Source organism: Salmo salar, chromosome ssa03, assembly GCF_905237065.1.
Source record: "Salmo salar chromosome ssa03, Ssal_v3.1, whole genome shotgun sequence".
NCBI classification, from domain to species: domain Eukaryota; kingdom Metazoa; phylum Chordata; class Actinopteri; order Salmoniformes; family Salmonidae; genus Salmo; species Salmo salar.
This window is the reverse complement of record NC_059444.1, coordinates 46,813,944-46,840,888: the sequence shown is the minus strand read 5'-3', so window position 1 is coordinate 46,840,888 and position 26,945 is coordinate 46,813,944. Positions and strand designations below refer to the sequence as shown.

The 26,945-nt window shown below is 43.6% G+C and overlaps 1 protein-coding gene across 1 annotated transcript in view; it reads left to right on the top strand.

The window, feature by feature from the left end:
• The first annotated feature begins 247 nt into the window (after positions 1–247).
• Positions 248–26,945, top strand: part of LOC106600622 (sterile alpha motif domain-containing protein 10) — a 200,041-nt gene continuing 173,343 nt past the window's right edge. Inside the window, exon 1 of the mRNA XM_014192113.2 lies at positions 248–417. Coding sequence (XP_014047588.2) covers positions 405–417 — 13 coding nt within the window. The 5' untranslated portion in view covers positions 248–404. The remainder of the gene's footprint in view (positions 418–26,945) is intronic.

The following is a 26,945-nucleotide window of genomic DNA, read 5'->3' as shown; positions in this document are numbered from 1 at the left end:
ATTTGTACACTGCAAATTGACCGGAAGAACCCCAAACAGATATAATTTCACACCTTTACATTGGGATGTGATCACATATGCCTCTATGCGTGGGAATACTCGGGAACAGATTTCCTAAATTAAAATCAATCTGAGCCGATATCCTGGTGATTTCACAGTCCAACAACGAAAAGTCCCTCGGCGTTCAGGCACGAAACGGGGAGGGGTTAACAACAAGAGAGTCGAAAACAAACGGTGGGACGAGACGGTGTGCTCTGTCTATCAGTGTACACCGTGCCTCATAAGCACCCAGTAGGCGAGTGACAAACTGTGCGCTCTCACACTTTGCCATCCAGCCAGATACAGAGAAGCAATGGGAGACGATAACTGAGGCAACCACAAAGAGACACACACTGAGACCGACTATGGCTGTGGACGGTAAGAGCGCTGTTTTATTTGAATCGTTGGTATATTTTAGTAAAATAGAGGTAAGGGTATTTGTAACAGTCTATTTGTATTAAGCATTAGGTTACACCAGGGGCTTCTATCCCTCCCAGACCGGTGGTGGGGTTCTCTTGTCAACATCAATAACAACATCTTTGCTTACGTAGCTTATTAGGGTGAATTTATGAGGACGTCAATAACTGGGGGACTTGTAAGATATCCTCTGTTCTTTGTAAATGTTGCATAAAGATCAACATCCGTAGAGGATAAATAACGTGGGACATTGCCATGTTAGAATTTCTAGGAAGTTTGAACTGGTATTTCAGTAGTTGGTCACTCACATATTGCGATTTGTTTCAGTAGCCTCAGTCCTTGAAGTTATCTTTCATAAGAACCTTGAAGGGGTGGGTATAATTTGTGGAAAGTTCCAACAGGAATCTGTTCCAAAAACGTAAAGTACAAGGATGCCAATAAACAACTCATACAAGTAGCATGATCAATTCACCTAGTTAACTAGCTGCCGAATAGGCATCAACTCACCACGTAGCTTATTCTTAATGTTTGTCTATAGGCAACCAGAGTGAGAACAGACATTTTTCGGAATAAACGTGGTGAGTGAAAAACTTAATGAAATAGCCCACTTCCTACCCGGTATTTTATTCTGCCGCTATACAACTTTGTATGCGTTGTTTGTTGGAAACCTTGTTATTTACAAAGTTTTCGGAACAGATTCCTGTTGGAACATTCCACAAATTATACCCACCCCTTGTCTGTGTCCTATTGGGTTTTGATGGGTGAATTTCACTGCATTAAAATAGCATTTCTGGGTTGAAAATTACAGATTACTTTTCCACAAACAGACAGCTCTCGGAGTTATTGACACTGTCACCCATACACGGCTTCTGCACACCCCACGTGTGTTGGGGAATTGAACAGGGCCCGATAGCTATGGAATTTAGGTTTAGAACTGTTTTTAACAATGCATCTTTCCTACAACGGCCGAAGTAACATGCGTTTCCCCAAATCACCAGGTAAAGAGAATGTTCGCTAAGTGCGTTGTTGAGGCATGTGTCAATATTAATAGGTTCCCGAAAGAAAGGCAGTTTACAAAAACATTATAATTATTCCACTATACTGATGACAGATCAGCTCCTAGAAAGATATTATCACATATGGCTGCAAATATTGCGGCGGCGTATTCTAATGTTTACTTTAGCCAACAGATCCGACCCGCTTGCTTACAGTACGCCTCGATCACACCGACAATATTTTGCTTTTTGGGACACCAGAAGTACATTCATTTCCAGTGAAACGCTGCGTTTGCCTTACTACATTGTGTTGCAGAAGCAGTTGCAGTCCGTTCTCTGTGGTGCATTCTGTATCGAATGTATGCATCAAATTGTATGGGTCGATGGCTTGACAGAAACGGTAGCAGAAGGGGAATGTTGAACTTTTGTCGCACACATAAAAAGACTGTAGGTGTGATCGAGGCATTACAGCTGCACAAGGGTCGAACAGACTTCCTATGTAGACTAAGACAGAGCCAAGCCACGTTTTCTGAACCATATCTCGCGTCTGCTCTGCAATGTCTTCATCTACACAGGAAGCTTGTTCCACCCTAGTACAGCTGTAAGCAAGCGGGTCGGATCTTCAGGGTAATACATACTCAGTAATAATGCACTAAATCAATATTTGGCAAATCATTGTGCACGTTACACATCATGAAATACTTTGAGGCAAAAATGACAGACGGTAGCCAACAATTAGCAAAATGGAACTCAATTGAATGAACATAAAATTGATTTCAATATTATTGAATTTTATAAGCCTATGTAGTAGGCTATTTATCTATTATTTGCAGTCATATTGGGTTTCATTTGAAACATATATTTATCCTTCACTTGATTGTCACAATTGCAAATACATTGCCAACTTTTTATTTGTAGTCAACTCCGTTGTGAAGTTATTTCCGGTTGTCATGTAAAAATCTTCCCAGTGTGAAATAGTTCCCCATCGTTCTGATTGTGTCCTGATTATGACGTCATGTTGTAAAATTTCTCACAGTGTGAAAATGTTCCCCGTTCAATAATTGCAAATGCGTCTCTTTATGTGGATGGCTGATCTTGTGCGTCTCTTTATGTGGATGGCTGATCTTGTGCGTCTCTTTATGTGGATGGCTGATCTTGTGCGTCTCTTTATGTGGATGGCTGATCTTGTGCATCTCTTTATGTGAATGGCTGATCTTGTGCGTCTATGTGGATGGCTGATCTTGTGCGTCTCCTTATGTGGATGGCTGATCTTGTGCCTCTATGTGGATGGCTGATCTTGTGTCTCTATGTGGATGGCTGATCTTGTGCCTCTATGTGGATGGCTGATCTTGTGCATCTCTTTCTGTGGATGGCTGATCTTGTGCATCTCTTTTGTGGATGGCTGATCTTGTGCGTCTCTTTATGTGGATGGCTGATCTTGTGCCTCTATGTGGATGGCTGATCTTGTGCCTCTATGTGGATGGCTGATCTTGTGCCTCTCTTTATGTGGATGGCTGATCTTGTGCGTCTCTTTATGTGGATGGCTGATCTTGTGTGTCTCTTTATGTGGATGGCTGATCTTGTGTGTCTCTTTATGTGGATGGCTGATCTTGTGCGTCTCTTTATGTGGATGGCTGATCTTGTGCCTCTCTTTATGTGGATGGCTGATCTTGTGCGTCTCTTTATGTGGATGGCTGATCTTGTGCGAATGTTTCTTTCACACCCTCGCCTTTCATTACACTGTAAAAAATATTGTGCCCCTTTTGCTTGTAGGTAACTATCTGCATCAGATTTTTAAGTAAATCTAACAAGGAGGATCTTTTAAGTATAATAGACTTCGCTTTTAGTGTATTACAAACTCAGATATATAAAGTGCAAACAACTAACATGATCTCAAAAATTCCTTTCATTCAACTTACTTTTATCAGGTTCAGAACAATTAAAAATGGACCCGCTTATATCCTTCAAGTCCCAGAACTAATGTTATAAGTTTGATATACTTAATGTAATCAGTTACAGAACTAATATTGTAAGTTTAATTTGCTGAATTTACTCATTATCGTAATTGATATTCTATGTTTAATCTACAAATGTTTTCTTCTCAGTTACTTATGGTACTCAGGTTAGTAAAATGTATTTAAATTGGGTTCCTACTACTCAAATATATACTCACAACGATACTTAAAAAGCTGATGCAAATAGTTACCTCAATATACTTGGGATAATTTACAAAAATATATAATTTCTATACAAGGGAATATGCAAAAAGAAACAACAGTATTCAACTTCAAACTTCAACACCTTTATTTTGAATAAAATAAATGTTTATAATTTTATAATTTTTTTCAAACTTCAATGTCATTTTGCCCCTTAAACCCTACTCCTTAGGCATTTGTGGAGAGCTCATTATTTTGTAATCTGTAACCATTCTGGGTATAACTCCACCTTGCCTCCTTAGGTAAAGTTACATCCAGATAGCTTGCACCTGACTACAAATAATCTCAGATCTTCACAACAGCATAAAGTTTAGGTGATAGTTTGGGATTAGCACTTTGACCTCTCATCTTGTACAGTTTGGCAAGAATTATCTAGTGGTCTGTGTGCCCCTTAACAAAGCAATATTTTAACAGAAATGTAAATTAACGATTTGTCATAATAGACTTTACAAAAAGCACAATAGGAATTTTAGCTCAAATACATAATTCAAACTGTTTTAGATGAATCAAAACATGGGTTTTCAAAACATACATTGCTCATGTTGTTACAAAATATATGCCAAATTGTCCTTTAAACCCAACTCCATACACACTAGTGAAGCCCATATGGACATATTATTTTGACAGGTATAAGCATTCTGGGTATAACTCCACCTTGCCTCCTTAGGTAAAATTACAACCAGATAGCTTGCACCTGACAAATAATCTCAGATATCCATTAGTGCATAAAAAAGCTGTTTTTTAAACAGGAATTGACAATGTCTCTTATGACTTCACCTGACAAAGAGCATAATGTAAACTGTAGCTCCTATACCACCTAGCAACTAGCTTTTCAGTTTACTGAGTAGGGTTTAGACCACAGTTTGAGTGGCCCTTTGACAGTTCTCATAGATATCTTTAGATATCTCTGAAAACAAGTAACTTCATCTTTAGAGCATGGACCTGTGGGGAGGTCCTGAGATCATCAAGTTGGAACACCTCAAAGGTATATTTCAGTTCTTTGGGGTACCTTAGATTTAAGCCATAGATGAGGCCCATAAGCAAGGTACATGACTGTGTAACACTGCGAATACCAGCCAGGACCTCTGCTCCTTTGATGCAGATCCCATGCTCTATATTCTGGTGCAGATCCTTCACAGTGAACACTTTCATCACATGCTGAACAAGGTCCTCTCGGATCATGGTGTTGTCAGCATCCTGAATGAATGTAATGGCTGTCCGGAGAGAGTGTAGACCAAGGCGCAGCGGAGTTAGTGTTCATCATTGAATTTAATAACAGAAAGAACACTATACAAAACAAAACAAGAAAACCGACAGCCAAACAGTCCTGTCAGGTGCAAACCACACAACAGAAACAATTACCCACAAAACCCCAACGGAAAAACAGGCACTTATGTGTGACTCCCAATCAGCAACAACACTCTACAGCTGTGCCTGATTGGAAGCCACACGGCCAAAATCAATGAAACAAACCAACATAGAAAAATGCACATAGAACACCCACCCAATGTAACACCCTGGCCAAACCAAAATAAAGAACAAAAACCCCTCTCTATGGCCAGGGCGTTACAGTGAAACAATGAAGAAATAACAGACTAGGCTACAAGATTAACTGTGCAACTTGAGAGGAGAGAGGGAAAGAAAGGAAGGTCGAGGGTTCTTTGAGCAGCAGCAGCTGAAAAATGAGCTCCTACAAATATTGAAATTTACATGGTTTTTAGAGTGAAGTACATCGGAAAAAAGCAAAAGAAAACTGCAAGACTGAAGAGGAGAAAAAACAAGCAACAAACAAAGAAGATAGGCTTTTGAAAAATAACTATTTTTCATAAAATTGTAGTTATCTTAGCTAGCTGAATTGTTTACCAGTTGCTAAGCAGTTGCTAGGGACTCTTTTGGAAGAAGCTAGCTAGCTAACGAAGAACAACAAAGAACATCTAGTTAACAGAAGAAAAGAAAGAGAAAATCAGGACAGAAGAAAAAGGATATCAAAGTGAAACAGTTCTCTTAAGACACAAGAGACAATAATACAAGAAACAATACTTCTGTAGCTTGTCAACTATGTGTCTGTCTATCCCTGTTCTTTCCCCTCTGCACAGGCCATACAAACGCTTCACACCGCGTGGCCGCTGCCACTCTAACCTGGTGGTCCCAGCGCGCACGACCCACGTGGAGTTCCAGGTCTCCGGCAGCCTCTGGAACTGCCGGTCTGCAGCCAACAAGGCTGAGTTCATCTCAGCCTATGCTACCCTCCAGTCCCTAGACTTCCTGGCGCTGACGGAAACATGGATCACCACAGATAACACTGCTACTCCTACTGCTCTCTCTTCGTCTGCCCACGTGTTCTCGCATACCCCTAGAGCATCGAGCCAGCATCGTGGCACTGGAATCCTCATCTCTCCCAAGTGGACATTCTCTCTTTCTCCCCTGACCCATCTGTCTATCTCCTCATTTGAATTCCATGCTGTCACAGTTACCAGCCCTTTCAAGCTTAACATCCTTATCATTTATCGCCCTCCAGGTTCCCTTGGAGAGTTCATCAATGAGCTTGACGCCTTGATAAGTTCCTTTCCTGAAGATGGCTCACCTCTCACAGTTCTGGGTGACTTTAACCTCCCCACGTCTACCTTTGACTCATTCCTCTCTGCCTCCTTCTTTCCACTCCTCTCCTCTTTTGACCTCACCCTCTCACCTTCCCCCCCTACTCACAAGGCAGGCAATACGCTTGACCTCATCTTTACTAGATGCTGTTCTTCCACTAATCTCATTGCAACTCCCCTCCAAATCTCCGACCACTACCTTGTATCCTTTTCCCCCTTGCTCTCATCCAACACTTCTCACTCTGCCCCTACTCGGATGGTATTGCGCCGTCCCAACCTTTGCTCTCTCTCTCCCGCTACTCTCTCCTCTTCCATCTTATCATCTCTTCCCTCTGCTCAAACCTTCTCCAACCTATCTCCTGATTCTGCCTCCTCAACCCTCCTCTCCTCCCTTTCTGCATCCTTTGATTTTCTCTGTCCCCTATCCTCCAGGCCGGCTCGGTCCTCCCCTCCTGCTCCGTGGCTCGACGACTCACTACGAGCTCACAGAATAGGGCTCCGGGCAGCCGAGCGGAAATGGAGGAAAACTCGCCTCCCTGCGGACCTGGCATCCTTTCACTCCCTCCTCTCTACATTCTCCTCTTCTGTCTCTGCTGCTAAAGCCACTTTCTACCACTCTAAATTCCAAGCATCTGCCTCTAACCCTAGGAAGCTCTTTGCTACCTTCTCCTCCCTCCTGAATCCTCCTCCCCCCCCTCCTCCCTCTCTGCGGATGACTTCGTCAACCATTTTGAAAAGAAGGTTGACGATATCCGATCCTCTTTTGCTAAGTCAAACGACACCGCTGGTCCTGCTCACACTGCCCTACCCTGTGCTTTGACCTCTTTCTCCCCTCTCTCTCCAGATGAAATCTCGCGTCTTGTGACGGCCGGCCGCCCAACAACCTGCCCACTTGACCCTATCCCCTCCTCTCTTCTCCAGACCATTTCCGGAGACCTTCTCCCCTACCTCACCTCGCTCATCAACTCATCCTTGACCGCTGGCTAGGTCCCTTCCGTCTTCAAGAGAGCGAGAGTTGCACCCCTTCTGAAAAAACCTACACTCGATCCCTCCGATGTCAACAACTACAGACCAGTATCCCTTCTTTCTTTTCTCTCCAAAACTCTTGAACGTGCCGTCCTTGGCCAGCTCTCCTGCTATCTCTCTCAGAATGACCTTCTTGATCCTAATCAGTCAGGTTTCAAGACTGGGCATTCAACTGAGACCGCTCTTCTCTGTGTCACGGAGGCTCTCCGCACTGCTAAAGCTAACTCTCTCTCCTCTGCTCTCATCCTTCTAGACCTATCTGCTGCCTTTGATACTGTGAGCCATCAGATCCTCCTCTCCACCCTCTCCGAGTTGGGCATCTCCGGCGCGGCCCACGCTTGGATTGCGTCCTACCTGACAGGTCGCTCCTACCAGGTGGCGTGGCGAGAATCTGTCTCCGCACCATGCGCTCTCACCACTGGTGTCCCCCAGGGCTCTGTTCTAGGCCCTCTCCTATTCTCGCTATACACCAAGTCACTTGGCTCTGTCATATCCTCACATGGTCTCTCCTATCATTGCTATGCAGACGACACACAATAATCTTCTCCTTTCCCCGTTCTGATAACCAGGCGGCGAATCGCATCTCTGCATGTCTGTCAGACATATCAGTGTGGATGACGGATCACCAGCTCAAGCTGAACCTCGGCAAGATGGAGCTGCTCTTCCTCCCGGGGAAGGACTGCCCGTTCCATGATCTCGCCATCACGGTTGACAACTCCCTTGTGTCCTCCTCCCAGAGTGCTAAGAACCTTGGCGTGATCCTGGACAACACCCTGTCGTTCTCCACTAACATCAAGGCGGTGACCCGATCCTGTAGGTTCATGCTCTACTACATTCGCAGAGTACGACCCTGCCTCACACAGGAAGCGGCGCAGGTCCTAATCCAGGCACTTGTCATCTCCCGTCTGGATTACTGCAACTCGCTGTTGGCTGGGCTCCCTGCCTGTGCCATTAAACCCCTACAACTCATCCAGAACGCCGCAGCCCGTCTGGTGTTCAACCTTCCCAAGTTCTCTCACGTCACCCCGCTCCTCCGCTCTCTCCACTGGCTTCCAGTTGAAGCTCGCATCCGCTACAAGACCATGGTGATTGCCTACGGAGCTGTGAAGGGAACGGCACCTCCATACCTTCAGGCTCTGATCAGGCCCTACACCCAAACAAGGGCACTGCGTTCATCCACCTCTGGCCTGCTGGCCCCCCTACCTCTGAGGAAGCACAGTTCCCGCTCAGCCCAGTCAAAACAAAGCTCTGGCACCCCAATGGTGGAACAAGCTCCCTCACGACGCCAGGACAGCGGAGTCAATCACCACCTTCCGGAGACACCTGAAACCCCACCTCTTTAAGGAATACCTAGGATAGGATAATGTAATCCTTCTACCCCCCCCTTAAAAGATTTAGATGCACTATTGTAAAGTGGTTGTTCCACTGGATATCATAAGGTGAATGCACCAATTTGTAAGTCGCTCTGGATAAGAGCGTCTGCTAAATGACTTAAATGTAAATGTAATGTAAATGAATATACCTCATATAAAAAACTTTCACTTGTCATGCCCTGACCATAGAGAGTCTTTTATTCTCTATGTTGGTTAGGTCGGGGTGTGACTAGGGTGGGTAATCTAGTTTGTTCTATTTCTATGTTGGCCTGGTATGGTTTCCAATCAGAGGCAGCAGGTGTTTATTGTTGTCTCTGATTGGGGATCATATTTAGGCAGCCATTTCCCCACTGTGTTTTGTGGGATCTTGTTTTGTTTTAGTGTAGTTGCCTGTGAGCACTCCAGAACGTCACGTTTCGTTTGTTAGTTTATTGTTTTTTATTTGCTGAAGTTTCACTTTATAATAAAGATGTGGAACGCTAAGTTCGCTGCGCCTTGGTCCAGTTCTTACGACGATCGTGACATAACTTTTATTCTGTGATAAGGTCTTCAACCCTCTCGCCGGGGGATATGATCAGGCCACGGATCACACTGTTTCTTCATTCCTGTATGGTGTTGCACTGTAATATGATGTTCTACAAATAAGTGCATTTAATACCGGCAACTGAATACATACAGTATATACCATTGTGAAAGTGTTACTGTGCATAACCCATACAGAACTTTTTTTCTGCATGTCTGCATTTACAGCTCCTATTTTGACTTAAACAAGTCCAATAGTTTGTGTATATTCGTCCATCTTCTGCATAAAGGTGGACTCGAGCAACAATTTAACATTTTCTGAAATCTTCCTTAATGCTATTGGGAAACCCCTCCCAAAGCTTGTGCAGAGTGAGAATGTTCAGACTAATCTTTAATGCATATTTAATTCTAGATTAGAATATTTGGTCAAGACAACACAACATATTTAAATCAATATACATTTTTTACCTACATTGACTATTTTCATTCAGCTGTATTTTGTACCTGAGTGGGCTCAAACAGGGCTGGCCATCTTTCTTTGAATTCCTTAAGAGAAAAGGCTTGAACGACATCTTGTCTTCGATATGAGAAGGTCTTTGCCATTTTGGCACTCACAATGTTGTGGTTGTCACGTATTTGTAGCTCCACTCGCTCCCTCTCCAGGGTCTCATCTGTTTCTCCAGCAGGGTGGGGTGGGAGGTAATTTACCTCTGCCTTTGTTTTTTTATGTTCTTGGCAACGGGCCTGTCCTCTGATTTCTCTTGACAGAGTTCACTTCCAGTTCTGGGCATCCAATTCCTCTCAGTTTCGATCTGTAATTTCCCGTCTTGTACTTCAGGCTGGTTTGCCATCCGTACAGGCCTAAGAAGGACCCAGTCTCTTTAAGGCACTTTTTAGTTTTTTCTTTTTTAAGGTACTTTTTTACCAAAGCTTCTGCAACTTGGAAAAGTTGTAGACTTGACGGATAGGCTGTAAACTGGAAGATCCTTTCAGACATTTTCCAGAATGTCTGATTTCACAGACAGATTGTTGAGAAGTGTTCCATCCTTCATGTGTGCTTCATTAGCTGCCTCAAGAATGAGCTCTGTATTAGTACTCAGGAACGTCTGAATACTTGAATACCTATACCTAAAGAAGACGAGTTGTATTAAAATCTATGACAATGTCAGGAAAATAAAACTCAAATGACTTCAGCTTTAGATAGCTAGCTAAAAAACGTAAACATCGTAATTCAAGCTGACTTGGAAGAGCAGCTTGTTATCTATCTTACTAGCCAGCCCAGTTATTTAATTTAGCTAGTTTGGCTGTTAGATTATTGACTAAATAACTACTGCACAAAGTCAACGTTTGCAGTGCTGCCTTGAACATGTTGTGAATACGTGAACAACACAAAGGTTTCTGCAAGGACCAGTGTAGCTAGATGGCTAGGTGTAGTTAGCTAGCTAGCTACGTATTGTTCGTTCCTCTCTCTGCCTGGCTAGCTTTCCTAGCAGGCAAACATTAAATTGCAGGGGCACCATGTGTTCAGTTCTACTGTAATGTTTTTGCATTTTTTGGTAAGCTAGGTAGCTATTTCGGTTAATATAAAACTTAAATTAAAGGTTAGAAACAGCGCTGAGGTGAGTAAATACACTGCTAACTGACTAGCTAGTAGCATGCCCACCACTAGCTAACTATACAGACATCACGGCCGTTAACTAGCTAGCTTATCAACGTGCAAATATATAATGTACTCTGTCAATATAGCTAAAGGCTTTTCATACTTGAAGAATATTATTTAACGTTTTCCACAAATATTTTTGACATTTCATCGAAAATGTGTGTAGAGACAAACTACATTCCAAGTCATAATTTGGTCCTGCCACATGGCCATTCCAGAGAAGAAGAAAGATGAAGAAGACGTCCGTTCCAAGAACAATTGACGTTCAGAACTAGATCTAGCATGTCAGTCCAACATAATAATGATATTTTGAATATCATATTTTTAAGTTGTTGGTTGTTACTTATATATTATATATATTCATTCAAATTTAGCAGCATATTACCTTGGATTTTTATTGGCAAATGCCAGTCTTTTTCAACAAATAAATTAAGTACTGTATTAATAAATGTAAGTTAAACCAGAAAACCTATTATTTTAAGTAAAAATCATTTATTTTCTTTTGCAATATTTACTAATTTACAGTGTAGCCAGATAACTAACAAATATATGTACTGTCAATCGAAAAAGTAGCGCCCAAGTCTTTGCAATCGCAAAAAAATCTATTCTCACATCAACCCTCAACACTTTGATGCGCTTTGGCAATGCACACATATTTTGCAGATGTTATCGCAGGTTCAGCAAAATGCTTATGTTTCTAGCTCCAACAGTGCAGTAATACCTGTATGTATATATATATATATATATCTTTGTCCATTTAATGGACAAAGAAACATTTGCTTTTCTTTCAGAAACAAGGACATTTTAAAGTGATTAAAATAACATCAAATTGATCAGAAATAGTGTAAGCATTGTTAATTTTGTAAATGACTATTGTAGCTGGAAATGGCCTTTTAAAATATTTTTTTAAATGGAATATCTACATAGGCGTACAGAGGCCCATTGTCAGTAAACATCACTCCTGTATTCCAATGGCACGTTGTGTTAGCTAATCCAAGTTTATCATTTTAAAAGGCTAATTGATCATTCGAAAACCCTTTTGCAATTATGTTAGCACAGCTGAAAACTGTTCTGATTAAAGAAGCAATAAAACTGGCCTTAAGACTAGTTGAGTGTCTGGAGCATCAGCATTTTTGGGTTCGATTACAGGCTCAAAATGCCCAGAAACAAAGCACTTTCTTCTGGAACTCGTCGGTCTATTCTTGTTCTGAGAAATTAAGACTATTCCATGCGAGAAATTGCCAAGAAACTGAAGATCTCGTAGAACGCTGTGTACTACTCCCTTCACAGAACAGCGCAAACTGGCTCTAACCAGAATAGAAAGAGGAGTGGGAGGCCCCGGTGCACAACTGAGCAAGAGGACAAGTATGTTAGGGTGTCTAGTTTGAGAAACAGATGCCTCACAAATCGTCAACTGGCATCTTGATTAAATAGTACCCGCAAAACACCAGTCTCAATGTCAACAATGAAGTGGCGACTCCGGGATGCTGGCCTTCTAGGCTGTTGAAAAACAAATGATAATCCCACAGATTTGGACTGATTTCCACTGGTCTAATGTCCATTGCTCGTGTTTCTCGGCCCAAGCAAGTCTCTTTTTCTTGTTGGTGTCCTTTAGTAGTGGTTTCTTTGCAGCAATTCAAGCATGAAGGCCTGATTCACGCAGTCTCGGCTGAACAGTTGATGTTGAGATGTGTCTGTTACTTGAACTCTGAAGCATTTATTTTGGGCTGCAATTTCTGAGGCTGGTTAGTCAAATTAACTTATCCTCTGCAGCAGGGGAAACTTTGGGTCTTCCTATCCTGTGGCGGTCCTCATGAGAGCCAGTTTCATCATAGCGCTTGATGTTTTTTGCGACTGCATTTTTTCCGTATTGACTGACCTTCATGTCTTAAATTAATGAAGTTCTGTCATTTGCCTTTGCTTATTTGATCTGTTCTTGCCATAATCTGGACTTGTTTTTTGACCGACTAGGGCTGTCTTCTGTATACCACCCCTACCTTGTCACAACACAACTTATTGGCTCAAACACATTAAGAAGGAAATAAATTCCATAAATTAACTTTTAACAAGGCACACCTGTTACTTGAAATGCATTCCAGGTGACTACCTCATGAAGCTGGCTGAGAGAATGCCAAGAGTGTGCAAAGCTGTCATCAAGGCAAGGGGCGGCTACTTTGAAGAATCTCAAATATTTTTTGTTGTTGGTTACAACATGATTCCATTCTTGAGATGTTTTACAACTTGATTGGAGGCCACCTGTGGCAAATTAAATTGATTGGACATGATTTGGAAAAGCACACACCTGTCTATATAAGGTCCCACAGTTGACAGTGCATGTCAGAGCAAAAACCAAGCCATGAGGTTGTCCATAGACAGTATTGTGTTGAGGCACAGATCTGTGGAAGGGTACCAAAACATTTCTGCAGCATTGAAGGTCCCCAAGAACACAGTGGCCTCCATCTTCCCTAATAAATGGAAGAAGTTTGGAACCACCAAGGCTCTTCCTTGAGCTGGTCCCCCAGCCAAACTTAGCAATCAGGGGAGAAAGGCCTTGGTCAGGGAGGTGACCAGGAACCCGATGGTCACTCTGACAGCGCTCTAGAGTTCCTCTGTGGAGATGGGAGAACCTTCCAGAAGGACAACCATCTCTGTAGCACTCCAACAATCAGGCCTTTATGGTAGAGTGGCCAGACGGAAGCCACTCCTCAGTAAAAGGCACATAACAGGCCGCGTGGAGTTGGCCAAAAGGCACCTAAAGACACTCAACAAGATTCTCTGGTCTGATGAAACCAAAATTGAACTTTTTATCTTGAATGCCAAACTTCAAGTGTGGAGGAGACCTGGTACCATCCCTATGGTGAAGCATGGTGGTGGCAGCATCATGCTGTGGGTAATTGTTTCAGCGGCAGTGACTGGGAGACTAGTCAGGATTGTAGCAAAAATGAACAGAGCAAAGTACAGAGAGATCCTTGATGAAAACCTGCTCCAGAGTGCTCAGGACCTCAGACTTGGGCAAAGGTTCACCTTCCAACAGGACGATGACCCTATGCACACAGCCAAGACAATGCATGAGTGGCTTCGGGACAAGTCTCTGAAAGTCCTTGAGCGGCCCTAATAGGGCCCAGACTTGAACATAATCGAACATCTCTGGAGAGACCTGAAAATAGTTGTGAAGCAACTCTTCCCATCCAAATTGAGAGAGCTTGAGAGGACCTCCAGAGGAGAATGGGAGAAACTCCCCAAATACGGGTGTGCCAAGCTTGTAGCGTCATACCCAATCCATTTTAAAATAAGGCTGTAACGTAACAAAAATGTGGAAATAGTCAAGGGGTCTGAATACTTTCAGTGGGACTGTATGTACAGTGCATTATTAAAGTATTCAGACCCCTTCTCCTCTTCCACATTTTGCTACGGTATAGCCTTTTTCTAAAATGTATTAAATAAATATTTATTTGACAATCCAAAAACAGGTTTTTTGACATTTTTGCAAATGTATTAAAAATAAATAACAGAATACCTTATTTACGTAAGTAAGTATTCAGACTTTTTGCTATGATACTCAATTGAGCTCAATTGAGCTGTGTGTGTGTGTGTGTGTGTGTGTGTGTGTGTGTGTGTGTGTGTGTGTGTGTGTGTGTGTGTGTGTGTGTGTGTGTGTGTGTGTGTGTGTACACAAGGTCCCACAGTTGACAGTGCTTGTCAGAGCAACAGAGAGATCCTTGATGAAAACCTGCTCCAGAGGATTCAGGACCTCCGATTAGGGCAAAGGTTCACCTTCCAACAGGACAATGACCCTATGCACACAGCCAAGACAATGCATGAGTGGCTTCAAGTCTCTGAATGTCCTTGAATGCACTGTGTGTATAGAATGGTGTATATGAATAGAAAAGGTGTGTACACCAGTAGTTTTATATAGGATGAGGCTTGACTCCTTATATGCATATGAAGTGTGTAAAACAGTATGTAATCATTATTATAGTGTTCAATGACTTGTACATAGGGCAGCAGTCTCTAAGATACCGCGTGGTAGCCGGCTAGTAACAGTGATTAAGTTTCAGGGCATTGTACTAGGTGGAGGCCGGCTAGTGGTGACTATTTAACAGTCTGATTGCCTGGAGATAAAAGCTGTTTTTCAGTCTCTCTCATTCCCAGCTTTGATGCACTTTTACTGTCTCCGCCTTCTAGATGGTAGTGGGGTGAATAGGCCGTGGCTCGGGTGGCTGAGGTCCTTGATGGTCTTCTTGACTTTCCTGTGTGACCGGTTGCTGTTGATGTCATGGAGGGCAGGCAGTGTGCCCCCTGGAATGCGTTGAGCTGACCTCACCACTGTCTGGAGAGCCCTGCGGTTGCGAATGGTGCAATTGCCGTACCTGGCGGTGATATAGCCTGACAGGATGCTCTCAATGGTGCATCTGTAGAAGTTTGTGTCTTGGGGGCCAAGCTGAATTTCTTCAGCCTCTCAAGGTTGAAGAAGTGCTGCTGTGCCTTCTTCACCACACTGTCTGTGACCATTTCAGGTTGTCATTGATGTTTATGCCAGGGAACTTGAAGCTTTTCACCCTCTCCTCTGCGGCCCCATCGGTGTGGATGGTGGCATGCTCTCTCTGCTGTCTCCTGAAGTCCACAATCACCTCCTTCCTTTTGTTGATGCTGAGGGAGAGGTTATTTTCCTGGCACTTCTCCGCCAATGCCCTCTCCTCCAGCTCTCCTCATTGTTGTAAATCAGGCCTACCTCTGTTCTGACATCAGCAAACTTGATGACTGAGTTGAAGACGTGCGTCTCCACACAGTTATGAGTGAACAGAGAGTACAGGAGGGGGCTGAGCCTGGTTGCCTACCTTCACCACCTGGGGTCGGCACGTCAGGAAATCCAAGACCCAGTTGCACAGAGTGGGGTTCAGACCCAGGGCCCCAAGCTTAGGGTTGAGCTTGGAGGATACTATGGTATTGAATGCTGAGCTGTAGTCGATGAACAGCATTCTTACATAGGTATTTCTCTTGTCCAGATGGGATAGGGCAGTGTGCAGTGCAATGGCGATTGTGTCATCTGTGTCCACCTCCCAGAACGCTAAGGCAGACGCAGGCTTTCACCCCGAGGGTAATGGGCAGATGGGGAGAGTAAACCAGGATGTGGGTAGGTTTCTGCGGTCTTATTGCCAGAACCGGCCGGGGGAGTGGGCGGCATTAATTCCCTGGGCAGAGATTGCCCAAAACTCGCTCCGCCACTCCTCTACTAACCTCTCCCCCTTCCAGTGCGTACTGGGGTATCAGCCGGTTCTGGCACCTTGTCATCAGAGCCAGATCGAGGCTCCTGCGGTGGACGAATGGTTTAAGCGCTCGAGGGAGACCTGGGATGCTGCTCATGTGCACCTGCAACGGGCCGTGAGGCGTCAGAAGGCGAGCGCTGATCATCACCGCAGTGAGGCCCTGGTGTTCGCACCGGGGGACCGGGTATGGCTCTCAACCCGAAACCTGCCCCTCCGCCTGCCCTGCCAGAAGCTGGGTCCGCGGTTTGTGGGGCCCTTCAAAGTCCTGAGGAGACTGAACGAGGTTTGCTACAGGTTACAGCTTCCCCCATATTACCGTATTAACCACTCGTTCCATGTGTCTCTCCTCAGGCCGGTGGTGGCTGGTCCACTCCAGGAGTCTGAGGTGCGGGAGGTTCCTCCTCCCCCTCTGGACATCGAGGGGGCCCCAGCGTATGCTGTACGAACCAAACTGGACTCGAGGTGTCGGGCGAGGGGCCTTCAGTACCTCGTGGAGTGGGAGGGGTACGATCCGGAGGGGAGATGCTGGGTGCCGGTGGAGGACATTTTGGACCCTTCATTGCTGTGGGAGTTCCACCGTTTCAATCCGGATCGCCCTGCGCCTCGTCCTCCGGGTCGTCCCCGAGGTCGGTGTCGACGTGCTGCTGGAGCCGCGCATCAAGGGGGGGGGTACTGTCACAACTTCCACCGAAGTCGGTCCCTCTTCTTGTTCGGGCGGCGTTCGGCGGTCGAGGTCACCGGCCTTCTTGCCATCGCCGATTCACTTTTCATTTTCAATTTGTTTTGTCTTTGTTTTACACACCTGGTTTCAATTCCTCAATTACATGTTCATTATTTAACTCTCTGTTTTTCTCATGGTTTTTGTGAGTGATTGTTTTTTGTAAGTTTGGTTCGATGTTTGTGGGCTTGGTATTACTTCATGTATTTGGAAATTTTGAGTAAAGTTCATTGTGTTACTCATCTCTGCTGTACTGCGCATGACTCCTATGGACCAGCTACACCCAGAACCTTACAGTGGAGGGGATATGATCCTTAATTAGCCTCTCAAAGCACTTCATGATGACTGAAGTTAGTGCTATGAAGCGATAGTAATTTAGTTACCTTCACTTTCTTGGGTACAGGAACAATGTTGGACATCTTGAAGCAAGTGGGGACAACAGACTGCGATAGGGAGATATTGAATATGTCAGTAAACACTCCAGCCAGGTGGTCTGCACATGCTCCGAGTACACAGTGGGAACAACATCCTCTATGCACTTCCTGATGAACTCAGTCCCCGAGTCAATGTATACATCAATACTATTCTCTGAGGTATCCCGGAACATTTCCCAGTCCGCGTGATCAAAACAATCTTGAAGCATAGATTCCGATTGTCAGACCAATGTTGAACTGTCCTTACCACAGCTGCTTCCTGTTTAAGTTTCTGCCTATAGAGGGGAAGAGCAAAATGGAGGCATGATCTGATTTTCCATAGGGAGGGTGGGGGAGGGCCTTGTAGCCATCCCGGAAGGGGTAGTAGCAATGGTCAAGAGTGCTCGATGAGCAAGTTGCACAGGAGATGTGTTGATAGAACTCGGAAGTGTTTTCCTCAAATTTCATTTGTTAACCTCTCTGGGGTATGTGGGACGCTAGCGTCCCACCCACGGGACACACTATTCAACAGCCAGTGAAATAGCAGGGTGGCAAATTCAAAACAACAAAAATCTAATAATTCAAATTTCTCAAACATAGAACTATTATATCCCATTTTAAAGATACATTTCTCGGTAATCCAACCCCATTGTCCGATTTCAAAAAGGCTTTACGGTGAAAGCATAAAGTTAGATTATGTTAGGACAGCGCCGAGACAAGAAAAAACACACATCCATTTTCCAAGCAAGGAGAGGCGTCACAAAAACCAGAAATACAGTTAAATTAATCACTAACCTTTGATGATCTTCATCAGATGGCACTCATAGGACTTCATGTTACACAATACATGTATGTTTTGCTCGATAAAGTTCATATTTATATCCAAAAACCCTATTTTACATTGGCGTGTAATGTTCAGAAATGTTTTGCCTCCCAAACCTCCGGTGAATGAGCACATCAATTTACAGAAAAACTCATCATAAACGTTGATAAAATATTCAACAGTTATTCAAAGAATTATAGATACACTTCTCCTTATTAATGCAACCGCTGTGTCACATTTAAAAAAATCCTTATGGCGAAAGCAAATTTTGCAGTAATCTGAGTACAGCTCTCAGATATCAAAACAAGCCATACAGATACCCGCCATTTTGTAGTCAACAGAAATGACAAAAATTAGATTATAAATATTCACTTACCTTTGATCTTCATCAGAACGCACTCCCAGGAATCCCAGTTCCACAATAAATGTTTGTTTCGTTCGATAAAGTCCATCCTTTATTTCCAAATACTTCCTTTTTGTTCACGCGTTCAGTCGAGTTATCCAACTGCAGGAAGCGCGCCGAAAAGTCACGACGAAAAGTAAAAAAAAGTTATATTTATGTTCGTAGAAACATGTCAAACGATGTATAGCATCAATCTTTAGGATTTTTTTAACATAAATCAGTAATATTCCAACCGGACGATTACAATGTCTTCAAAAATGAAATGGAAAAGAGCTAACTCTCATGTGAGTGCGTGCCACTGAACTCATGTCATTCAGTCATCTGACTCCAGGACCTCTTGTTCGCTCCCTGTTCACAGTAGAAGCACGAAACAACGTTCTAAAGACTGTTGACATCTAGTGGAAGCCTTAAGAAGTGCAAAATGAACCCTAAGTCACTGTATACCGGATAGGGAATCACTTGAAAAACTACAAACCTCAGATTTCCACACTTCCTGGTTGGATTTTTCTCTGGTTTTTGCCTGCCATGTGAGTTCTGTTATACTCACAGACATCATTCAAACAGTTTTAGAAACTTCAGAGTATTTTCTATCCAAATCTACTAATAATATCCACATCCTACCTTTTGAGCCTGAGTAGCAGGCAGTTTACTACGGGCACGCCTTTCATCCGGACGTCAAAATACTGCCCCCTACCCTAGAGAAGTTAAAGTCCCCACTTACAATAAATATGGCCTCAGGATTTGTGTTTTCCAGTTTGCACAAAGTCCATTGAGAGCTGTCTTGGGGGGGGGGGGTTATACACGGAGGTGACGGAAAAAACATTTTCCGAGAGATAATGGGGTCGGCATTTGATGGTGATGTATTCCAGATTGTGAGAACGAAAGGACTTGAATTCCTGTACGTTAGGACAATCACAGCACGGGTAGTTAATCATGAAACGTAAACCTCCAAGAGTTCTTTCTTCCTGTCTACACGATGGACGGAGAACCCCGCTGGCTGAATGGTAATAATGCAAGCAACTTTTCTGAGCAAGCAATGTAGGAAATAACACAAAAAATACTAGAAAGTTGTCTAGGAGCAAGCAATAGGGTGACCATGTCTGTCGGTGCCATCTTGTCTTCAAATAGGAAAATAATAATTCTGTCAATGAAATATTTTTGGGGATGAAAATAAAGGCATACTAAGACAATAGAAATGTGATACAGTGTGTTAATGATAACAAATTAGTGCAGGAAATTAAGAAATTGATAAACATTCTGGAAGTGAATGCTGGAATTGAACAAATTACTATAACTATAACCATAGTTTGAGTACCAGAAACTACAAAAGAGGATTTTGATTCCCATGCAATGTTCTATAAATAGGACTACTTCACTGTCAGTGTTGTCCTATTATTTTAGGTTGAACAGTATAAAGCAGCCAGAGTGGAGAAAGTGCATTAAAACCACTTAGACTTAATTTGTTGCACTTCTAGGGCCTATAGGCACTACCCATATGCATATTTAGAACTTTTTTATTATTCAATAACATCCAATTCCGCCAAAAATGAGAGAAATACTGTGAAATTATATTGGTCGGGGTGGATGGGTGGGCGTATAAAATATATATTGAATGTTTTGCAAATTCATATCTTAATATATTGTAATTCAAAACACATCATACGAAATAGATTAGGGACATCCACAAATTAATACATACCATACAAAACGTAACATGTGATACCTGATTCAGAGGGGTTGGGTTAAATGCAGAAAACACATTTCGGTTTAATGAAGTCAGTTCTGCAACTGATTAGGTATCCCCTTTCCCTAAATAGTGTCTCGAATTTACGTACAGAATAATACCAACTGCTCTGACACCAGGTTGAGGGGGCTATGGAAAGCCACTTGGTGGTTAGATATGACCCCTTTGGGTTTCCATAAAAACTGGCGGAGGGGGGGGGGGGGGCTTCTCATCTCTTTGGTAGGCTAAGTGGATAACGTGATACGCCTCTACATGTAATATTTGGTTTTGATTTAAAAGGGTGGGGTCAAGTTCACCGTTGAAGCTGCTTCACTCTTAGCTTGCTAGCTGTAAAAAGCTATGTTGGGTAATTTTAGGTTATTTTTATTTTTATTTAACCAGTTGAGAACAAGTTCTTTATTTACATCTGCGACCTGGCCAAGATAAAGCAAAGCAGTGTGACACATACAACAGAGGTACACATGGAATAAACAAATGTACATTTAATAACACAATATAAAAAAATCTATATACAGTGTGTGCAAATGTAGTAAGATTAGGGAGGTAAGTCAATAAATAGGCATACAGTGGCGAAATAATTACAATTTAACAATTAAACACTGGAGTGATAAATGTGCAGAAGATGAATGTGCAAGTAAAGATAATGGGGTGCAAAGGAGAGAAAAAAATACAATATGGGGATGAGGTAGTCGAGTGGGCTATTTACAGATGGGCTGTGTACAGGTGTAACGCTCGGTAAGCTGCTCTGACAGCTGATGCTTAAAGTTAGTGAGGGAGATATATGTCTCCAGCTTCAGTGATTTTTGCAATTCGTTCCAGTCATTGGCAGCAGAGAACTGGAAGGAGAGGTGGCCAAAGGGGGAGTTGGCTTTGGGGATGACCAGTGAAATATACCTGCTGGAGCATGTGCTACGGGTGGGTGCTGCTATTGTGACCAGTGAGCTGAGATAAGGCGGGGCTTTACCTAGCAAAGACTTATAGATGACCTGGAGCCAGAGGGTTTGGCGATGAATATAAAGCGATGGCCAGCCAACGAGAGCATACAGATTGCAGTGGTGGGTAGTATATGGGGATTTGGTGACAAAACGGATGGCACTGTGATAGACGACATCCACTTTGCTGAGTAGAGTGTTAGAGGCAATTTTGTAAATGAAATCGCCAAAGTCAAGGATCGGTCGGATAGTCAGTTTTACGAGGGTATGTTTGGCAGCATGAGTGAAGGATGCTTTGTTGCGAAAAAGGAAGCTGATTCTAGATTTCATTTTGGATTGGAGATGTTTAATGTGAGTCTGGAAGGAGAGTTTACAGTCTAACCAGACACCTAGGTCAGAACCGTCCAGAGTAATGATGCTAGACGGGCGGGCGGGTGCGGGCAGCGATTTCTGTTGAAGAGTATGCATTTAGTTTTACTTGCATTTAAGAGCAGTTGGAGGCCACAGAAGGAGTGTTGTATGGCATTGAAGCTTGTCTGGAGGTTTGTTAACAATGTCCAGAATGGTGTTGTCTGCGTAGAGGTGGAGTAGAGAATCACCAGCAGCAAGAGCGACATCATTGATGTATACAGAGAAAAGAGTCGGCCTGAGAATTTAACCCTGTGGCACCCCCATAGAGACTGCCAGAGGTCCGGACAACAGGCCCTCCGATTTGACACACTGAACTCTATCTGTGAACCAGGCAAGGCAGTCATTAGAAAAACCAAGGCTGTTGAGTCTGCCGATAAGAATGTGGTGACTGACAGAGTCGAAAGCCTTGGTCAGGTCGATGAAGATGGCTGGACAGTATTGTCTTTTATCGATGGAGGTTATGATAGAGTTTAGGACCTTGAGCGTGGCTGAGGTGCACCCATGACCAGCTTGGAAACCAGATTGCATAGCGGAGAAGGTACGGTGGGATTTGAAATGGTCGTGATCTGTTTAACTTGGCTTTCGAAGACTTTAGAAAGGCAGGGCAGGATGGATATAGGTCTATAACAGTTTGAGTCTAGAGTGTCTCCCCCTTTGAAGAGGGGAATGACCACGGCAGCTTTCCAGTCTTTAGGGATCTCAGACGATACGAAGGAGAGGTTCAACAGGCTAGTAATAGAGGTTGCAACAATTGCGGTGTATAATTTTAGAAAGAGAGTGGCCAGATTGTCTAGCCCAGCTGATTTGTAGGGGTCCAGATTTTGCAGCTCTTTCAGAACATCAGCTATCTGGATTTGGGTGAAGGAGAAATAGGGGAGGCTTGGACAAGTTGCTGTGGGGGGTGCAGAGCTGTTGACCGGGGTAGAGGTATCCAGGTGGAAAGCATGGCCAGCTGTAGAAAAATGCTATTGAAATTCTCGATTATTGTAGATTTATCGGTGGTGACAGTGTTTCCTAGCCTCAGTGCAGTGGGCAGCTGGGAGGAGGTGCTCTTATTCTCCATGGACTTTACAGTGTCCCAGACCATTTTTGAATTTGTGCTACAGGATGCAAATTTCTGTTTGAAAAAGCTAGCCTTTGCTTTCCTAACTGCCTGTGTATATTGGTTCTTAATAACCTCTCTAGGGTATGTGGGACGAAATCGTCCCACCTACTCAACAGCCAGTGGAATCCCGTGGCGCGTTATTCAAATACCTTAGAAATGCTATTACTTCAATTTCTCAAACATATGACTATTTTACACCATTTTAAAGACAAGACTCTCGTTAATCTAACCAAACTGTCCGATTTCAAAAAGGCTTTACAACGAAAGCAAAACATTAGATTATGTCAGCAGAGTACCCAGCCAGAAATAATCAGACACCCATTTTTCAAGCTAGCATATAATGTCACATAAACCCAAACCACAGCTAAATGCAGCACTAACCTTTGATGATCTTCATCAGATGACACTCCTAGGACATTATGTTATACAATACATGCATGTTTTGTTCAATCAAGTTCATATTTATATCAAAAACCAGCTTTTGACATTAGCATGTGACGTTCAGAACTAGCATACCCACGCAAACTTTCGCTGAATTTACTAAATTACTCACGATAAACGTTCACAAAAAACATAACAATTATTTTAAGAATTATAGATACAGAACTCCTTTATGCACTCGCTATGTCCGATTTTAAAATAGCTTTTCGGGAAAAGCACATTTTGCAATATTCTGAGTAGATAGCCCAGCCATCACCGGCTAGCTATTTTGACACCCACCAAGTTTGGCCCTCACCAAACTCCGATTTACTATTAAAAAAATGTGATTACCTTTGCTGTTCTTCGTCAGAATGCACTCCCAGGACTTCTACTTCAATAACAAATGTTGGTTTGGTTCAAAATAATCCATAGTTATGTTCAAATATCCTCTGTTTTGTTCGTGCGTTCAAGACACTATCCGAAGGGTGACGAAGGGTGACGCGCCCGACGCGTTTCGTGACAAAGAATTTCTAAATATTCCATTACCGTACTTCGAAGCATGTCAACCGCTGTTTAAAATCAATTTTTATGCGATTTTTCTCGTAAAAAAGCGATAATATTCCGACCGGGAGTCGTTGTTTTCGTTATAAGACGAAAAAATAAAAACATGGTGTCGCCTCGTGCACGCGCCTCCAGTCTCATTGTTCTCTGATCGACCACTATCCAAATGCGCTACTGTTTTTCAGCCAGGGGCTCCAAAGGCATCATTCAGCGTTTTGCCGCCTTCTGAGAGCCTATGGGAGCCGTAGGAAGTGTCACGTTACAGCAGAGATCCTCAGTTTTCAATAAGGAGAGTGTAGAAGCCCAAGAAATGGTCAGAGAGGGCACTTCCTGTAAGGAATCTTCTCAGGTTTTTGCCTGCCATATGAGTTCTGTTATACTCACAGACACCATTCAAACAGTTTTAGAAACTTTAGGGTATTTTCTATCCAAAGCCAATAATTATATGCATATTCTAGTTTCTGGGCAGTAGTAATAACCAGATTAAATCGGGTACGTTTTTTATACTGCCCCCTACCCTAGAGAGGTTTTAACTTCCCTGAAAAGTTACATATCGCGGGGGCTATTTGACGCTAATGCAGTACGCCATAGGATGTTTTTGTGCTGGTCAAGGGCAGTCAAGTCTGGAGTGAACCAAGGGCTATATCTGTTCTTAGTTCTACATTTTTTGAATGGGGTATGCTTATTTAAGATGGTGAGTAATGCACTTTTAAAGAATAACCAGGCATCCTCTACTGACGGAATGAGGTCAATATCCTTGAAGGATACCCGGCCCAGGTCGATTACAAAGGCCTGCTCGCTGAAGTTTTGTTGGGTGCGTTTGACAGTGATGAGGGCTGGTTGTTTGACTGCGGACCCATTACGGATGCAGGCAATGAGAGAGTGATCGCTGAGATCCTATTTGAAGACAGCAGAGGTGTATTTAGTGGGCAGGTTGGTCAGGCTGAAATCTATGATGGTGCCCGTGTTTACTGATTTAGGGTTGTACCTGGCAGGTTCCTTGATAATTTGTGTGAGATTGAGGGCATCTAGCTTAGATTGTAGGATGGCCGGTGTGTTACGCATATCCCAGTTTAGATCCCCTAACAGTACAAACTCTAAAGATAAATGGGGGGGCAATTAATTCACATATGGTGTCCAGGGCACAGCTGGGGGGGGGGGGCTCGAACTATTTGGGCACAGACCTGGATAGCATAAATGAACTCTGCGGGCTATCTCTGCAGTAGATTGCAACTCCACCCCCTTTGGCAGTTCTATCTTGTCCGAAAATGTTGTAGTTGAGGATGTAAATATCAGAATTTTTGGTGGCCTTCCTAAGCCAGGATTCAGACACGGCTAGAACATCAGGGTTGGTGGAGTGTGCTAAAGCAGTGAATAAAACAAACTTAGCGAGGAGGCTTCTGATGTTAACATGCTTGAAACCAAGGCTTTTATGGCAAAAGAAGTCAACAAAAGATAGCGCCTTGGGAATGGGAGTGGAACTGGGGGCTTCAGGGCCTGGGTTAACCTCTACATCACCAGAGGAACAGAGAGGAGTAGGATAAGGGTATGGCTAAAGGCTATAAGAATTGGTCGTCTAGTGCGTTGGGGAGAGAGAATTAAAGGAGCAGATTTCTCGGTGTGGTAGAATAGATTCAGGGCATAATGTACAGACAAAGGTATGGTAGGATGTGAGTACAGTGGAGGTAAACCTAGGTGTTGAGCGACGATGAGAGAGATTGTGTCTCTGGAGGCACCAGTTAAGCCAGGTGAGGTCTCTGCATGTGTGTGGGGTGGGACAAAAGAGCTATCTAAGGCATTTTGAGCGGGACTGAGGACTCTACAGTGAAATAAAACAATGAGAACTAGCTAAGACAGATGTAGACAAGGCATATTGACATTAGAAAGAGGCATAAAGCAATCACAGGTGTTTATCAGGAGAGCTAAGACAACAACAGGTAAATGGCGATGAATGGGCAGAGCGGGTTAGTTAGGTACATACAGAACCTGAGTTCGAGGCTGGGGCCGACAGGTAAACAAAATGAGGTACCGTGTTATTGAAACAGTCCAGGGGGCATCAGCTGTGTAGCCGAGTGATCATAGGGTCAAAAGACAAGCAATAGGTGAGTCAGGGTGCCGTTCTGTAGTCACAACTACACTAGGCGAGCAGGGGACACAGCGTTCAGAAAAGCTAGCAGGCCGGGCTAGTAGATGGTTCTTCAGCGACATCGTAACAGAATAGCCTGTTGAGACCCCTCGGGCAGTTATGTCGGCATACCAGTCGTGATGGATCAGTGGGCTCCTTGTAGGCAGTAAAAGGTTCCAGATCAATTAGCAAAATAGGTATTGTAGCCCAAGAATTAGCTGAAGGATCTCTTCGGCTAGCCGGGAGATGGGCCTAGCTCGGGGCTAGCTCCAGGCTAACTAGTGCTTGCTTTGGGACAGAGACGTTAGTCAGGAGTAGCCACTCGGAAAGCAGCTAGCCAGCTGCGATGATCCGGTGTAAAGGTTCAGAGCTTGCGGTAGGAATCCGGAGATGTGGTAGAGAAAAAACAGTTCAATATGCTCTGGGTTGATATCGCGCTGTGCAAACTGGCAGAAATTGACTGGGCTGAGGCTGGCTGATGTCTGAGTTAACGGTGATGACCGCTAGCAGTGGCTAACTGACTACTAGCTAGTAGCTAGTTAGCTGGCTAGCTTCTGATGGGGGATCCGGTTCTAAAGTATTAAAAAAAATAGCAGATCCGTACCACATTTGGTGAGGCGGGTTGGAGGAGAGTATGTTCAGTCCGTATATGGAAATTGAGATTAAAAATATGTGCAAAATATATACGAAAAAACGATATCGACATGGGACGGGACAATACAAATAGACATCTGACTGCTACGCCATCTTGGAAAGGTATGTATGTTCATAGCCTAGAGTCCACACACGGAGTTAACTAAATCTACAAAATGACTGCCATTGTTAAATGGGCAGCCTGAATCAGAGCAGTGGTCGTGTGGCTCAAAAGATCCTCGATGTCCAAAACAGTCTTGAAGGAAAAGCAGCAGCTCCTTGGTAAGAAGCCAGTTCAATCTATTAAAGTATTATTTAGAAATTCCCACATTTAACAATTTAATACAATATTCAAATATGCGGTAATTAAATGTTTTTTGTTTCAGGCCTTCCGCAACACTCCCTCATCCTTGATGTCAAGACCAGATGGAACTCGCTCTATCTAATGATAGAGAGATTCATGCAGCAGTATTCAGCGATCCAAGCAGCAGCCTTGGACCCACGACCGAGAAAAGCAACGACCAAGGACAACCTGGACCGTCTGA